General features: G+C 34.9%; 1 protein-coding gene across 6 annotated transcripts in view; it reads right to left on the bottom strand.

The window, feature by feature from the left end:
• The window catches only part of RCOR3 (REST corepressor 3), a 48,252-nt gene that overhangs the window by 13,628 nt on the left and 16,153 nt on the right, over window positions 1-18,471 (bottom strand). For all 6 annotated transcript variants that reach the window (XM_064477161.1, XM_064477162.1, XM_031438623.2 and 3 more), the window contains 2 exons: window positions 10,345-10,563; window positions 5,883-5,960 (listed from right to left, as the gene is read on the bottom strand). In XM_064477161.1, the coding sequence (XP_064333231.1) occupies window positions 5,883-5,960; window positions 10,345-10,563 (297 nt within the window). The remainder of the gene's footprint in view (window positions 1-5,882; window positions 5,961-10,344; window positions 10,564-18,471) is intronic.

Raw genomic sequence — 18,471 nt, 5'->3', positions numbered from 1 at the left:
AATTTCATTTGGGTTTGTGCTGTATTTGCATGAGAGTAACAGGGAAGGATGTTGCTGTGATGGATGGGAAAGATAACGACTAGGGTTAATTAGGAAGAATTGGTGATTACAGCCTAATTTTATAGGTGCTCAATTCATTAGTGAATGTCTTCTTGTTTGGCAACTTTTGCTTCTCCATGTATCCCTTAGATTAATGAGCATCTGGATACTGAGGATCTCTTACAGTACTACAGTGCAAGCTGTCCTAGAGATTAAAGTTAGGATAAATGTAAAATATATGTAAGGATATATTTTTAGAATACATGTAAAAAATTTGGCACAGTGTCTGAGCAAACAAATTAATGTTGATCAATCAATGTTTGTTAAACCTCAAGGGCAAAAACTGGACAAAAAGGTATCATTCGTGAAAAGGGAACAAAAGGTGAAAGAGAAATAACAAGCACTATGAAGACTTATTTCCAGCTTACAAGTAAATCAGGAGATGGATGAGCACAAATAACTAGTATTAAAATTAAAATTACAGAGTATACTAGGGATTCAAAGATGAGAGGGAAAAGTCACAACGATTGGAATGGGGAAAAAGGAAAGTTGCAGGGGCTGGAGTTTGAGATGGGCTTAAGAACTGGAGAAGTTTCTGAAAGGCAAAAATGAGAAGGCATACCATGTATAGGGAACAACAAGATGTGTGTCAGGAAGAAGTGACAAGTAAGCCTGGAAGGTTGGTGATGTTTAACTAAACCAAAATACACTAAGGACTGCTTTGGGAAGGGCAGTAAGTATCAAGGTTGATGAGTTCACACTAGATTTAATAAGCAATTTTTGGGGGGGAGAGACTGGGGAGAAGAGTAGGATTACTAGCAGAGTAAGACTTTAAGCCTAGAAAGGTGAAAGAAGGGTGACGCTGTTACAACTGAAGTTAAGAAATGCTGATTTGGGAGATGTGGGAAGGCAAGGCTAACATGATGAATTTAACTTGGGATACACTGAAAATGAGCTATTAGGCAGGAGGCTAAAATAGATTCCTCTATTCAAATATATATATTTTTAAGTGTCTGGAAAATGTTTTATTTTCCAGGGAAAATAATGAAGTCACCTTATTCAGATACGAGGTTCTAAAACTAGGCTATGAATTTTTGTTTGTTTGTTTTCCTTTCAAAACTACTCTTGGAATTTTCTCACAAAGGTAGCCATGGAGATGGGCATAGTCTCTCAAAGTCCACATAGCCAGTTTCTCCTTCAACACTGGAATGGGACACTAGTTTCTCAGTTAAATCCCAGATGGAGCCTTTGGCTCGAATCTAGGATAGTACTGAATGAAAAGTGTAAATAGTTATTTAAGTATTAGAACCTTGTTCAGTTAAAGGAAATGCTCAGGAGGCATGTGGATGAGAACACTGACTAAAGGAATGGTGGACTCACAGCTCCCAGCTCCTAACTGCTCACTCTGGGCACACACAGGATAACTGGAGTTCCGGCAGAACTGCCAGCACTACTGCACTTGCTATTACTAAACATAGTCTCTCTTTTTTCATCTGGCTGAATAGCTATGGTTGAATGTATGCCATTCAAATGTTCATATGATATGACTTTAATATAGTGAAGTGACGAGATTGTGTATTTCCAAAAAGGAAAGAGAGAAATGAATTTTGAGGGTGAAACTTGGAGAATACCTTTACTATGTATAGAAGGAAAAACTACAGCTGAGAAGGGAAAATTAGTTATAAAAGAGAACATAACCTCTCAAAAGTTAAAGGAAGAAAGAAGTCATGATCTACGTGAAGGGCTCAGAAAAGGGCAAGGGGAATGAGTTAGAGCTGTGGAATTTGGTCGTTAGCACCAATGTTGTTAACCTTTAAGAAGCTTCAGTGAAAAAATGCAGAGGGGGAGTTGAAACTGAACGGAATTAAACAGTCTATGTGTGACAAAATGGAAACAGTGGAAGAGAGGGATGACTGAAGGAGAAATAGGATCAACATTTTTAAAATACATAGGATTCCTTTAAGTAACTGATTTTTATATTCTCTTGTAAACCCAAGAAACTTCGGTAGAGATTCATTTCACTTAAGTAAAGGACAACTAGAATGTATCTAGAAATCTAAAACTGTGTGGTAGTTACGGTTCGCTATGAGGTACCACTGAGAACATTCTTTTGCAGCAACCCCAGTCTGAAATACTGTTGTTTTTAAAATAATAAAATATTAATATAAAATAATACAGAATAGTAATAATAATGTAAAAAGCCCAAAGAGCCTTCAAGAACAATCTATGACATCCTTAGTGAATTCAACATCTTTACTATATCCTTTCCCTGCGAAATTAACTTGTCTTCACATCTTTCCCATTTTTGTCAGTAGTAGATTCATACTATCTCTGACTTGGAAGAGTTAGAAAAGGTTACCAAGTTCAACCTTCTTCCCAATGTTGAAAATTCCATCCAACATCCTTAATAAAAGGATGCCACACACCTATGCATGAAAACATCCACTTACGGGGAAATTTCCAGGTTTCGAGAGCACTCCTTTTGCAGTTTCCTCCTTCCTGGATTCATTAATCTCCTTGCCCCCTAACTACCTCCACCCAAAACAAATCAAAGCAAAAACAAGCACACACCACTACAACACTCTCACATACTTTCAAGGAGATAACATTAATCCCTACTTTGCAGTGTACTCTAGATTTATCACTTCCTATGCATTCCTACGACTACTACCTGACACTACCCAACACCCCTTTCCTATTTACTTATCACTCACACGCTTGATATTTTAGCAGCTAATAAGTTTCTAATTTATCTTGTATAACATTGCCAGGGTAAGTTTCCTAAAATTAAAACTTGTCATTATATCCCTCTTATATTAAAGAAGCTAAAGGGTTTTTCCCACTTCATTTTAAAGGCAAACTTCTCTTCTTAGCTTTCACAAAGAAATTTTGCTTTCACAATGGCCTTGCCCACTGATCTCTATCACAAAGAAGTCCCTGTTAAACTCAGACTTACTGACATCTCTCTCATACACCCTGTTCATTCATCCTCTGCAACCAAGTTTGCCTTCCCAAGTAGACAATATGCTTCTTGAGAAAATATCGTTTTATACTTCCACTGAATTCTCAGTAGTAATTAGCACAACAATGAGCACATAATAAGTGCTCAGGGAATATCCAGTGCTTTTATTTTTCCCCATTGGATTTATATTTTGAATGTATCGCTCAACACAAAACCACTGTTCACATTGTTCCTTCTACGTGTCCTTTTTGTATGTGTAAAAATCCTACTCATCCTTCAAACCTCACCTGAAACTTCCCCCTCCAGGAAGTCTTTCCTGATTATCCTGGTTGGAATGAATAATAACCACTTGTTTTCCTAAGCTCTTTACTTATAAATCAATCACATAACTAATTAGTTTGTCTTATAACATATAGACTATAAGTTCTTTAAAAAAGCAGATGAAAAAATCTACCCTTCCTCATTTTTATGTGTCCCCTCTTCACCCTCTCCCACCCCAGTGCCTAACACAGTGCCTCACATGAAATAGGTGATCAACAACTACTTAGAAAAGTGAATGGACTTTTTTCACCAATTTTTCCTCTAAATGAAAATAACAAATACAACCAAATGAATAAGTAGAACATCTCAGTAACTGTTTACTTCCAGTTGAGTTACATCATTTAGTTATCTATTGTTTAAAGGGTTAATGAAATTCTTTACTAGGTATTAGGGAGAAACTTTTTAGGTTAGTTACTAGTGAAGCTAAAGGTAAGGGGACAGAGTACATGATTTTTCAAGGTCTTTACTTTGACTATTAATCTAGTACTTTGTTCTCCAGTGCAAAGCAATAGGAATAATATGATAAATATAAATATATTCTGGGTATTTTCTAGATAATAAAACATATACATTTTCCAAGTTATGCGAGTTCAATAAATCAACCTCAAATATACAAACCTCAATGTACGAATGGTAGAGTGTTAAGATTTTGGTTGTTTCATTTTGATCATTATTTTTATTATAAACCAAGAGATGTAATAAATGTTTGATAATTTCTAACCCAAGAAATGCATTTAAATGTGGGAATCTTATATATACTTTTACTATTATATGAAAACTTACAAAAGTAAAAGGCAGCATGATATTAATCCAGGACTTCACATGTACTCTAAGAATCTGAAATATAGCCAGAGTTTCACTGTTTACTAGATGTGATCTTGATCAAGTCAGTTAAACTCTGAGGCCCAGGTTCCTCATGTAAAATCACAGTATTTCCTTCATCTACTTCCCTGCATTTATGTGAGCATCAAACAAGGCAGCAAACAGGAGAGTTAAAATGCTGCTACTGCACTTTCACACCTTATTTACATAATGTTAATGAGTGAGACTATTCTGCAATTTTCTGGAATATTTGAGAGGAGAATCTCATTTCCTTGAAAATTTGGTAGACTTTTTCTGTAAAGTTGTCTCAGTCTGTTTTCTTATGAGAAAAATATTAATTGTTCCTCCATTTACTTAATGGTTATAAATCATTCAGTTTTCTCTCTTTTTAAGACAATTTTGGTAAGACATATTTTCCTAGGAATTGCTAAGTTTTGCTTAAATTTTCAAACTGACTGGCATAAAAATTCTTCGAGATACCCCCATAATGTTTTCAATGTTGCTGTATTTTTTATTTAATTTGTAAATTATGAAATTATAGGTATGTTAAGTTTTCTGCTTCTATGCATTTTAATAATGATTACGTTAATTTCAATACAAAATTTAAAATAATTTTGGTTGCAATAAATAACAAAATAAAGTAGTATTCTTTGTATTACGTTGTCTTTACTTAAATGTCACCAGAATGTTTGTGAATAGAATACTGGTAGGTTTGGAATGAGATAATAGTCTATGTATATTCCATTCTTTTCCATTACCTAACCTTCTTGAAAGAGATTATTCAAAACAAACAAACAAAAACAACTTGTTTCATAATGATTTTTCCTTTCTGAAAGATTCTAATGAGCAAGGTAGCACATGGTGCATTAGGTCTGAAGCACTACTCTTCTGTCTCCCCCCAGCCCCTCATACATATTTCATTTGTATATATTTCAGTCAACCTGTGATTTGGGGGGAAAACATCCCATTAAGACCAAGTAGGATTCTTTGCTTATTACATACATAGCAAGGCAAGTTCAGGATATGAAGCATAAGATAGAAGTCTTAAAAAAGAGAGAGAGGGAAAAGAGAAAAGATTTTATAATAGAAACTTCTGTAAAAAGATTTGATTGGACTTTATAAGCATTTAAGTACTACCTTAGTCACAAATATCAAAAACATATCAAGTTTTAGCTGAAGTACAAGTAAGACTTGAGAAAGTGGTCAATCTATATCTTGTTTTAGGATTTCATATTTTCTGGAACATGAGTACAAGAATGTAGGTCCACATTCTAAAATTCTAGTTGGAAACCTGAGCCAAAAGACAAATATCCAAAATTAAATTTTGTTAAACCTGTTAAAATGAGCTCTTTTTCTTGTGATCTTTTTCTTCCTGTGTTACCAATTTACACAGTAGAAAGGGCTTTGAACAAACATTGCTACAGACCCAAACATGTACTGGACTATTCATCAGTAGCCTTCTAGTTTCACATGCGCTGGGCCGACCAGTATAGCTATTTTCCCTAATCACTTTGATATGAAGTGCTAAGGGCAGGAAAGAAATGATTTAACTTAAATCACTAGACAAGTCTCAAAAGACTATCTAAATGACAAAATAGAGACATAATAAATTATCCACATTATGAAACCTTCAGAGTATTATTAACAATACACATAACCAAAATAGTAGTTGAATACTGAATAACTCAAAGAAGAAGGTTTTACCATTCTTAGTCATATATATTCTTCAATAACATACCTCAGGAGGTTTGAATTCTTCAATTCCACCTTCCATTTTCTGTTTAAGTGCACTGTTTACTTGCTTAGCATTCTGAACCTTCAACAAAATAACCCAAAATATGAATTAGATCTTGTACTTAGGTGGATTTTTGAGTACTCAATCAATTACAAGGATACATACCAAAACCTTGTTAAACTTCAGTTCAGGAGGATAGAACACTTATCACACTTAGGGTGTGATATACCACTCACACAACTACACACACATCAACTATATATATATCTAACAGACTAATTGACACAGTTCATAAATCATGTATTTGAACATATGTAACAATGTCTCTTATAATCAAAAACAAGTGGTATATGTGGGAATTAAATTCCACCAATATTTCTTATTACCACAATGCTTTGATCGAATAACATTTATTCCAATAAGATTAATAATGAGCGAATATTTATTAGGTGTTTATTGTATTTAGCATCATTGTTGGTGCTTCATATGTAATAAATCACTTAATTCTCTCAAGTACTCTGTGAAGCAAGAACAATCAGTTCTGCTGTAATCCAGCTTATGCATTTCCAAGCCACTGCATGATGCAAAATTGCACAATAAAAACCACAGTGCTTATAAGGAAAAAGGAACTTGGGACACAACACCCAAAAACTTCATCAATGACATGAAAGACAAGAAAGAAACCTAATAAAAATGACAGCACAGTTTTTACACATTCTAAATGGTAAAGAAATTCACAAACGCTACAATAAAGATGGTACTTTACCTTGGAAGGTTGCTTATGTAAGTGGGTGTCAGAATAGCTGCAGCTTGTGAGTTATTGGGAAGTGGTAGAAGCGTTATTTGAAGTCGTGTGAAAAGTTTTCACACCAGATGTGGATGTGGATGGCACACTATACACTGAAAACTGAGGTAGCTGGTATATACCTGAAGTGTGTGGGTATGTACTCAGTTAGCTAGGTGCAGTTTACCACTAACAAAAATTACATGTGAGCAAATGTAAAATTCACCTCATGCTCAAGTTGTTCCCTAGTATATCAACAGTGCTGGAACAAATTCATCTTTTCAAAACAAGCGTTATAGCAGAACTATTTCTATTATAACCACTTTATAGATGAGAAAGGGAAGGCACAGAGAAGAAACTCCCAAGGCTATGGAAACAGGAGGTAGGACCTGAATTTGAACCATGCGAGTTTTAAACTACTCTTCCACTAGCAATACTGTTCATCTCTGTTACTGTTAATGGCAACATTAAGAGTTAGGATTTTTTATTTGTTCATGTGTTTACTTTTTCTGTTTTTTTTTTCCAATATGGACAATCAAATATTTACAAAGGGATCTGCAATTCCTTTTTTTTTTTACTTGACATCTGAAAAACACAGCTAAAATGTATAAATCTAGGTTGGTTCAAATGTCGTTAGTTGATCAGCCATGTTAGGTTGATATACAGATATAAAATATAAAGCCGCAGTTTTAAAGGATTTCATAGATTCGTGGGGAGATAAAAAAGTATAAAAATATGCTAAATGCTAAAACACCTAACCTAGTCTTGGAGAGAGAAAGAAGAGAGTGTGTTTGTATAGGATTGGCAGGTGTGGGCAGTGCAGAAGATTAGGGAAAGTTTTCCAAAGGCGATGACACTTAAATCGAGTTTTAAAGGATTAATAACAATCAAGCAGGTAGACAAGATTGTGGGGGAGGAAACACCTTCCAGGGAGAATAGCATTTAGGAAGAACAGAAAGCCCTAAGCGTGGGCAAGCAGGTAGGCTGGGACCAGACCAAAGGATCTGAATTTTGCTTGAAGACTGAAGGAAACCTAAAGGATTTTTAAGCAAGGGAGCAACATAACCACATTTGCATTTTATTAAGATAATTCCGGCAGTAATCTGGAGAAGAGAATGGGGAGAAGAGGATAGAAGTTAATTTAATAATCCAAGTGAGAAATGTTGAGGACTTTGATTTAAACCATAGGCAGGAAGGGGTGGTGGTGGTGGTGTACAGAGATGGGTTAAAGGAATAACTTGGAAACAAAATTAAGATGTCTTTGTAAACAACTGATTGTGGAGAATCAGAGAGAAGGAGGAATCAAAGATAACTCTATAGTCACTGGCTCGAGTAATTGAGTGTATGTGGTTGCTATTCACCCAGACAGGGAATGCAAAAATAGGAACAGATAACTAGGTGGGCATGGAAGAATTCAGTCTGGACACTGTTTACGAGATGTGTCTGGGATATGAGACTGGTAGAATTTGTAAATTCAAGAGTGCAAGTCTTTTCTGTTACACACCAAACAAATATCCAAGAAAGGAAGTTAAAGCTTTAAAAAAGTTCCTTTATAAAAATCAATTTAAAAAGTCTATTAAGTGAAGTAGTAGTGTTTAGGATAAAGTATGATTACAGGTGACTGAGTATGTTTTATTCCTTCATTATTTAAAACATTCTGAGCATTTAAAAATATTATAGGCAAAGCATTTTAGAAGTTCTCTAAGAAGAAGTAGCGCTGTGGGTTGGAAGATGGAAGTCTTGCACACATTTATGGTTCGACTAAAGGCAAAACATTCAATCAAATATATATTATATGCACTTGAGAGTCCAGGGTCATAAAAATCAAAAGAAAGGAATTTCAAGAAGGATGAAGTGGTTGTCAAAAGAGGTAAGAACCAAAAAGAGAGCATTAGACCTGGCATTTTGTTCACAAACAATCTTAAGGTAGCCTTTTCAGTCGTGAAACTGGGATGGGATGTGGGACAGAAACCAGAATGGGAAGCCTCTGAGAGGAAGTGAAGGTAAGAAAGCAGAGGAAGCTAATGCAGTAGATATTTATTCAGGGAGTTTGCTGGAGAAGAAAAGAGAAATATAAAAGCAGTTTGGGTGAGTAACCAGGGTTAATGGATAAAGAAGTCTGATTGTTTGGATGTCTGGAATAGAGAAAAACTATCTTGGTCCTACACTATACTGCTGCAAGGTTCTTGTATTACACGTGAAGTGGGGTAATATTAACTCTAAGAATGCATACTGTAATAGCTAAGCAAGGATGATATTGTAAGCTAAGGATGCATAATGTAACCCCTACAATAACTACTAAAAAATACAGAAAGATACAGCTGGAAAATAAAAATATGACCATGTTACACCTCTTTTAAATCCTTCATTGGCTTCCTAACTCATGATGAATTTTAAATTTCTTAACATGACCTTATAAATTCCTGTCTACCTCTGCTGTAACCTGCTAAAGGCAAGCAGAAATTAATGAAGAGCTTTAAGATGAGTGATCTTGATTATACTCGTATTTAAAAAGGATAACGCTGACAACAATGTGTAACCTGGAGCTGAAGAGAGGTAGACAGCAAGGAGAATCAATAAGACAGTTACTATTAGATAAGAGGAGTAAGGGCCTGAACAAGGGTAGTAGGGATGAGATTAAAAATAAGGGGACTGATTTAAAGAAAACTTCAGAGCTAAAACTCACATAATTTACCACTTGGGTTTGTGTGTGTTGGGGGAGTGATAAAGGCAAAAGGTGAGTCAAAGATAATTCTGATGTTTCAACAGACAGGGAACAGAATAAAAAATCTTTTGGGGCTTAGGTGAGATGTCTAGCAGGTAGCTGGAAATGTAGCCAAAGAGCCTGAGAGAAAAGCCACAGCTTAAGAGGTAGACTCACGAGTCACTGGCTAATAGTGTAAGGATGGTTAATACAGACCAAGAAGGTACACACTTAGTACCTAAAACAACAACAGAAACAAATTAACAAGAAACAAAAGGAAAAGAAGACTGAGAAAGGCCAGAGGCCTAATAACCGTTAACTGAATACATATTATGTGCTAGGCACTGTTTTAAGCACTTACCATATATTATCTTGTTTAATTCCTCCCAACCATGATATTATTAACCTCATTTCAAGATGAGGAAACTGAAGCTGAGAGAAGTTAAACAGCCCCCCTATGGTTACACAGGAAGTAGACAGTGTTGCTCAGGTTAGAACTTAGGTTCGCTGACTCTAGATCCTAACTCTTAATCACTACCTGACTATGGTAACGATACTTTTACAGTATTTCTGCTCCTGCTACTGGTGTTGAGGATGATGAAGAGGGCGGCCATTATTCACTGAACACTCAAAATGTGCCAAGCACTGCTGAACAACCTACATGTATCGTCTCAAATCATTCCCAACAACCTACAAGAGAAGTATGATTATTATCTTTAATTTTATAGATAAAAAACTGAAGCTTAGAGAGTCTATTATTTCCCAAGATCACAGAACTAACAGGTAGCAATGCTGGGATTCAAATCTAGAACAGACAGAGGTATCTTATAATTTAAAAACAAGGTAAACAAAAAAACAAAGCTTATGTAAATGGGTGGCTGAGAAAATCTGCAAAAAAAAAAAAATTGAGCTTATGAAGGTAAAAGCAGGTAAGCAAAATGGGCAGAATCATTAAAAATACAATTTTTATAAAATACCTGACGTTTTAAAGAAATCAGCTCCATGTCCAGTTGCCTCAGGATGGTGTTGGCTGCATTGGGACTACAGGAAACAGCTACCACATCTTCCTGGGTTAAATACATGCCCTTAGGTGGACGGCACTTAGACCGCTGAGAATGATGGCGGTGTTGTAAACTCTGATATTCTCTCCTTCCAAGTCCAATCTTGCTAGTTTGGACAGGTTGGTCAGTATTACCCTGAGAGAGTAAAGAGAATAACAGGTCACTTGGTTTACACATGAACAAACTGAAAACAGTCGATTACTAGTAGAAGTATCTGTTACACTAAGTACACCTATAAAATACTTCTAAACAGTTATATTACATACAAGTCCAAACACACACACAACAACTCATCAATTAGGGGGAAATAAGCATACAACATAAAGTATCCTTGATTAATCCACTCAATAAAACATTTGGTTTCCACACCCAGAGGACTATGAACAAATGAAAAAATAAGGTGGAGTCTAAACTATTTCTGTTTGCTTCAAGATTTCAAGATGGGATATATTTTTTTCTCAGCAATTAAGGGGGAGGGTAGTGCTATAATTTATTTAGTGCAAAGTTTTTAAAGAGCAAAAAAGCAAAGCAAAAAAAGGGGCAAATTAGGAATCATGACAAGTGGCAGATCAGACAAGTGGTAAAAAAAACAACATTTCATTCTCACTTTAGAGTTGTTGAAAGAGAGCTATGTCTCTAAAAACTAAAAAGAGCACAGAATTATTTTAATCCTAACAACACGTCTAAACTCCAAGTCTATTTATCTGTGTAATAAAATAAAATTTCAATTTGTGTTTTGGAAGAGGTTAGAAAAGTTCTAATAATGATGACCATGAACTCTTAAGTAGGATTTCATTATTACTTGTAATATTCTTAAAGTGTAATATAAGAATGCAATGTTATTCTGTACTTTTGAGACAGGAATTCATTAGAAACTGTGTCCATTAGGTTGAAGGCTATTTGACTGAATAGACTTAATCATCCAGTTCTTTCGAAAAGGAATTCTAAGTACAAGTCATAAAATAATTGTATATTGAAGTGTAATCCATTTTGATGCTTAAAACTCAACTCAAAGCAACACATGGCAGATACAATGTTCAGGAAAAACGCTTCCCAGTATAGTACTCCTAAAATTGCTGGATCAAGTATTTTTTAAAAAATCTTTAAAAATTCATTTCTGAACTGGCAAAGAAGCGAGGAATTCCTCAGAGACCAGAAATGATGAGGAAGCAGGAATCCAGAGGGATAAGCAAGTTCGCAGCAGCTGACATTTGCCTCAGACCTAGGCTTCAGTGGACAACAGGTGCAGGGCACAGGAGCTAAAGCCAGAACTCTGGAAGGGAACTCCATCATGCGAAGTAGAAAAAAATGTCCCTGCCCTGTAAAGGGAGAGGATGATTAAAGAAAGTCATGCCTACTTCACCTTTGGCTGAATGGAAAGCAAAGAAACCAAAAAAAGTCTCCCCTGAGAATCCCTAACCACAGGCCTATACTCAAGCAGGTTTTCGTACTAAATTTATATGAACTGTCTGGCCCAAAAAACCCAAAATCAAAAATTTCTATTTTAAAGTGCCTTAAGTTGGCAAGGTCTTCAGACACTTAGCAGAAGTAAATACAAACTGTCTCTAGAAGAATGCACTTTAAATCCAGGTCTCAAAAATTTTCCACAAATATGTTCCAAGGAAAATGAGCTCACAACCACAAACTGCTAAGCAGAAAGCAAATAACAGAATTATATTTGCAAAGACTGCAGATATTAGAATTACTAGATAAAAGAGAATATAACAAATGTGTTATATGTGTAAAGAAATAAAAGGCAGAATAGAAAATATGGGATATTCTTATAAGGAATAAGAGTCCATCAAACCTGACCAAGCAGATACGCAAAAGAACCAAATAGAACATCTAGAAATAAAAATATATATATTATAAATAAGATTAGAAACTCAGTGGATGGGTTACTCAGCAGATTAGACAGAATGCAAAAGAAAACTAGTGACTTTAAATGTACATATGAGAAAAATGCCCACAATGCAGTATAGAAATATAGAAAGACAAAAAGACGGAAAATATAAGTGGTTAACACACGTGAAAGTCCATTATATTTCTAAAAGAATTCCCAAAATAATAGAACAAGGGAGAAGCTATATTCAAAAAGGCAACAAACAAGAATTTTACACAATATAAGACAGGATTCAGAAAGTACAAATGAGTCCAAACCAAGTTTAAAAAAAGAAATCCATACTCAGATTCATCAAAATGAAACTACAGAACACTAAAAACAAAGAAGAGATCAAAAAAGCAGACTAAGAGAAAAGCTAAATTACCTCCTAAGGAATAATAATTAGCCTGAGAGCAGACCTCTCTAAAACAATAACAGAAATCAGAAGCAGCGGAATATCTTCAAATAATATCTATTAACCTAGGAGTCTAACCCCAGAAAAACTAAGGTTTCAAGAGCAAGGAAGAAACCGACATTTTGCACATTCCAAAGTGTTTAAAACCAACAGACTCTCACTCAATTAACTTGTAAAAGATAATACTTCAGAAAAAAGGAAACTTATTTTCAAAGAAGATTCTAAGATTCAAGAAAGAATGGTGAGCAAAATAAATTTTAAGCATGTGAGTAAATCTAAATTAACACTGACTATATGTTTAATTTGAGATATTAAAAAAAACAAAATAAACTAAAGCTAGACAAAAATAGCATATAAATCAGGAGAGTGGTTGAAGTGAAAGCATTCTAAAGGCTTTATATTAGACAGAAACTTATTAAAAACACCAATATTAGACTTTAAGTTAAATATGCAGAATAAAATTTCCAGAGTACACAACAAGAAGAGAAATACAGAAACATTCTAAACTAACAGAGAGTTAAAAAAAAAACAAACCAAAAAAACAAGAGATGGATTCTTAATTCTAAAAGAAGGCTATAAAGGAGGAGAAAGGAAACTAGAAAAAGCAAGTTGAATAGAAGGTAGAAATAAGAAAGAATAAAAATACAATTATCAATGATCATGACCAATATAAAGGGGCTAAATTCTCTAGATAAAATCCCACCTATATGCTCCTATAAGACACATACTTAAAATGTGAGGACACAGAAATGTTGAAAATAAATAATAAAGATATACCAAGCAAACACATAACAAAGAAAGATGGTAGAGTTACATCGTCTGACTAGATAATCTTTAAAGCAGAAGACATTACAAGAGATGAAAGGGTCACTACATATTGATAAAAGGTTTAATTCAACAAGATAAAAAAAATTCCAGACTTCCATGCACCTGATAACAATAGCTTCAAAATAAAAAAAGTATCACTTCTCAATAAGCCATCAGATAAGCACATAAAAACCAACAAAAACCACCCTAGCAAGCAGGCAAGCAGTAAGAGAATCCTGATTTCAAACACAGAACTGACAAGCTTCAATTAAGACACATAAAAAACCCGTAACCAATAATTAGAGTACATATTACTCTCAAACACACATGTAAAAAAATTCAACATTCTAGACTTGGAGGGTTTAAAACATGTCATCAAATTCTGGAACATTCCAGCCATTGAGAATTGGGGCTCTCAATCCTGTTCTCATTGATTCTGGACCAACTTTAGTAACTAACGTATAACAAACAGAAAGAATGCAGTAGATGTGACTTATCAACTACCAGTCATGTGACCAAGTCAAAAACCTTCAATAACATCCTACTTGATGTTGAAACATAAAAATCATTCTCTCTAAAATCAGAAATAAGATAAAAATATTTTGCTATCACAACTTCTCTTCAACATTATACTGGTGACTCTAACCAGTTTAGTAAGGGAAGAAATAAAAGGCATTATAAGGATTGCTATTATTTCCAGATAACATAAATCTCTATATAGGAAATGCAAATCAATCCACAACAAATTAAACAAACATTTCATTTCTCTCCAGTTTTTATGTAGGTTCAATGGAACATCCAGTAGGGCTTTCCCAGGAATCTGAAGTTTGAAGAGCAAAGGTCCAAAGATAGCCAAGGGCTTATTCCTTAAGTAGCACTACCAAGTAGTGGGACTTATCCTAGCAACTATCAAGACTTATTATAAAGTTGTAGTAATTAAGACATTGTGGGACTGACAAGGGATGTTTAACTGACTACAGGAGCCAACTAAAGAGCCATGTATATATAGAAATTTCATACATGGTAAAGCTGACCTGGCAGACCAGTCAGAAAGAGATGAAAGAGATGAACTCATTTCCATATTAGAAAACAAACAAATAAAAATGGGTCTCTATCTTACAACATGAAGAAAACCCAGATCAAGGACTTAAGTGTGAAAAGCAAAACTTTAAAACTTAAAGAAGAAAATATAAAAGAATATTGAAATTTGAATACATGCTTTTGATGAAATAGATATTCATCAAAAGCATGTAAAGAGAGCAAAGAACATAAACCAGGAACTTCTAAAAGATCTCTACAACACATTTAACCAAAGAATTAGTATCAAGAACATATAAAGAATTCAGTAAGAAAAAAATTTTTATATATTGTCTTTAGGAAGACAAAAACAAACCAATAGAAAAGTAGCTAAAAAAAAAAAAACCCACACAAGCAAGCATTAAAAAAAAAGACACAATAACAAACAATAAACAGATGGAAAAATAATCAGCCTCATTAGTAATCTGATGAATGAACTGGGAACACAATGAGATACCATTTCATATTTCAGATTTCTAGCATCTTTTTTCTTTCTTTTTTTAATGGAGGTACTGGGGATTGAACCCAGGACCTCATGCATGCTAAGCATTCACTCAACCACTGAGCTTTACCCTACTCTCCTCTAACATTTTAAAAGTCTGATCTCATAAAGTATTGGCAAGGAAATGGATAATAAGTACTCTCATAGCCCAATGGAAGTACATCAAATGTAGAAAATGCTTTGCCATCACCTAGGAAAGTTAAACATGGCTATAACCCTAAAATATAGTAACTCCACTCCAAACAATCCTCACTAAGTCACTGCTGGCATTCTGATGGAACAACCTGTGTCATGCATTTTAGGAGAGCTGAAATTCCTTTCCCACTATGGTTGGAGAGCCATAGTAACAACAACAAAAAAAACACCTCCATAATTTGTAAATACTCCTTATGTGGGTAATACTAAACCTAGCTGAGAATCACTGTCCCAAAGGAACCCTTATGTATGTATCCAGGATACGTTCTTATCAGTATTGTTCATAACAATAAAAACTAGAAATGACGTCCACTGATTAGAGAATGGATATCTTGTGGCGTATACAGTGGAACACCGTAACATAGTAATGAAATGAACTGCAAAAACATGTTGGACAACAACAATGAAAAATGCAGGTAGCTGGAAAATACATACAGTATGATTCCTCTTAAATAAAGTTTGAAATGGACAAATGTGAGCTTCTCACAGATATATAACTTCGTGATAAAACTATTAAAAAAGGGAGTGAATAATTGATAGATTTCAGGATAGAGTTCCTTTTTCAGGATAGAGGTTCCCACTGGCCAGAAGTGAGGGGTACAATAAAGAAAACACACACAGGACTTCTGTTTTCTAAGCTCAGTTATGGAAACACTATTGTCCATCTTATTATTATTCTTTAAACTGAACATAGTCTATACTATGTATAGTTCATAATTTTTTAAAGTTAAAAAAAAAACTTTCCACATAATGTGTCAACAACATGCATAAGCAGATATAAGGATCTGTGTTAAAGGCAATAATAGAGCATCATTCCCTGACTGGTGTCCCTATCATTTGTGGAAGAACAGATGTATCATCTTGCATAATTGGACAAAACAGTATCCCGTATACATACATTTTCTAGATAACTAAACCCAAATCATTAATCTCTTGTATTTGCATAGTAATTAAAAGTTTATAATGTGTGTTCGTATTTGCTATAATAAATCTGACAATATCTACTATGTACCAGGCCCTTTAGGTAAGACACAATTCTTGCTTGTTGAGAGCTTACCACCCAGGGATAGGCAGGCAGGTGAGGGGAAACCAGATAGAAACAAGTACCACTCAGCTCAAAGAGTACTGCAATAGATTCAAAGAAGAATAAGGACGTGGTCAATTTAAGATAAGATACGGAGAGTTCAGAGACAAGCTATATCTTGCAGAGTTATGAGGAATTTGCCAGGCAGATTTGGGAAGGGAATTCTAGAAAAAACAGACCAACATAGGACAAAAGCTGAGGAACTAAAACACCTGAAATCCTGTTAGCAATCTGAAATAAGTTGGGTAGGATGCAGAATGCCTAATTAGAGGGATCATATTTTATCCTATGGACAAAGCCATGGAAGGGTTGCAAGCAAGTGTTCCAAACCAAATTTATGGTTTCAAAAAGACTGCTTTGGCAGCAGGGTAAAGAATGGACTGGAAAGTGTGTTGTCTGGAGGCATGGAGATAAGGTAAATTAAGATAAGTTAAGACAGAACATTTCAGTAATTCAAAGAAGAGATGAAAAAAACCTAAAAATAAAATGGTCACATAGAAGAACAAAGGGAAAAGAACAAAATTTACAGTTATTTGAGAGAGAATTAAAAACAGAAATGACAAAATGAAGAGTAACTGAGAAAGAGAAAAAGAAGTCACTAAAATTGAGACACAATAGTTAAAAAGGTAGACAGAAATCAGATAATGGTGTTACAAAAGTCAAAAGGAGGTTTCCAGAAGAAGGGAGGGGTCAACAACTTGAAATAATATAGAAAAGCACAAGTAGAGAACCATGAATAACCAATCACTGGACATGGCAGTCAGGAGGTCACTGCTGATCTCTGTCAGCAGCTCAGTCAAGTAAAGGGACAGAAGTCTGGGTGAAGCAAACTCAAGAATGAAGCAGTGCTAAGATAATTCTTTCCAGACTGGTTGAGAGACAGTCATGCTTTTAAACGAAAGACTGGAGCATATTTCTGGACTGAATGAAAAGGCTGAAAGTATGACAAAGAGAAGGGATAACAGATGGAAAAGGTCCTAGAGGCAATATGAAGGGATAGATGGGATCAAACAAGCAGTGAAGGTATATAGAACAGGGGAGGAACCTTTCCTGACTGTGACAAAGAGGCATTCAGGCACAGGCTGTTCCTTCAGTAATTTCACATTACCGGACTTGTGACATTTTCAGAGTTTGTTCCTATCAAGTTTCCAAGCAAAGAAGCAAACAATGAGTTCTGTGTAAAGGGCGAGGGGATACTAGATGTTACGGTGTTACTGAGTCCCTGACTTCAAAGAGTTCACAGCTTAGTGGGCAAAAATACAGTAATTTTAATATACTGTTCTAAGCGTAAATATGCTCAGATAAAAAGGGTATTGCAGCACAGAGGTCAGGGGAAAGGCTGGAATTTAAGGGAGCTCCTGCTTGATATTTCCTCCATGAAGTAATCTGCTAAATTTTTTAGGAGAGCAGAGAGGTGAAGGCAATGTGTAGAAAGGGATAAATGTTCAAAAAGTTGTTTACATAATAACTTTTATTCAAGATTTATTATGTAGTGGATACTGTAGTAAATGCTTTTATACATATTACCTCTTTGTCAGAACAGTCCTATTATTTTAATTTTACCAATGGAAAAACTAAAAATTACAGGTTAAAAACTGAGATTGGAAACTATTTTTTGTTAAGTAGCAACAATGTACATGATTGTGCAATTTTCTCCTGCTACATTATAACAAGAATAGCAACTGATCCAGCACTGTGGTTTTGTAGGTTTAAGGGAGGTATACCAGAGGGTAAGAGAAACAGGGAGGTAAAAATACTGGGAAGAGAGCAACTTAAGTAATTGATCACTGGGTCTATGGTTCAGGAAAACAATGAGACTTGGGAAAAAAAATAAAGGAATTAAGGAATCTGAGAATGTTTAGCAGTAGTAAGAAAATCAGAAAAATATCAAGTTGAGGTAAAAGTAGGATTTTAAAAATTTCATTGATGAAAGACAACAAGGGCCAGTAGGGGCCATAGCATTAAGTTCCTTAAGAGGAGGAATGGGAGTCATTAAATTGGATAAAGTCACATTCTACCTCTAATTTCAATATTATTTTCACTATTCCACACCTGCCTATACATCACAAGCCTTTATCCAT

Source organism: Camelus dromedarius, chromosome 21 (assembly GCF_036321535.1).
Source record: "Camelus dromedarius isolate mCamDro1 chromosome 21, mCamDro1.pat, whole genome shotgun sequence".
NCBI classification, from domain to species: Eukaryota; Metazoa; Chordata; class Mammalia; order Artiodactyla; family Camelidae; genus Camelus; species Camelus dromedarius.
The sequence above is the reverse complement of the archived record's forward strand: the minus strand, read 5'-3'. Positions and strand labels throughout refer to the sequence as shown.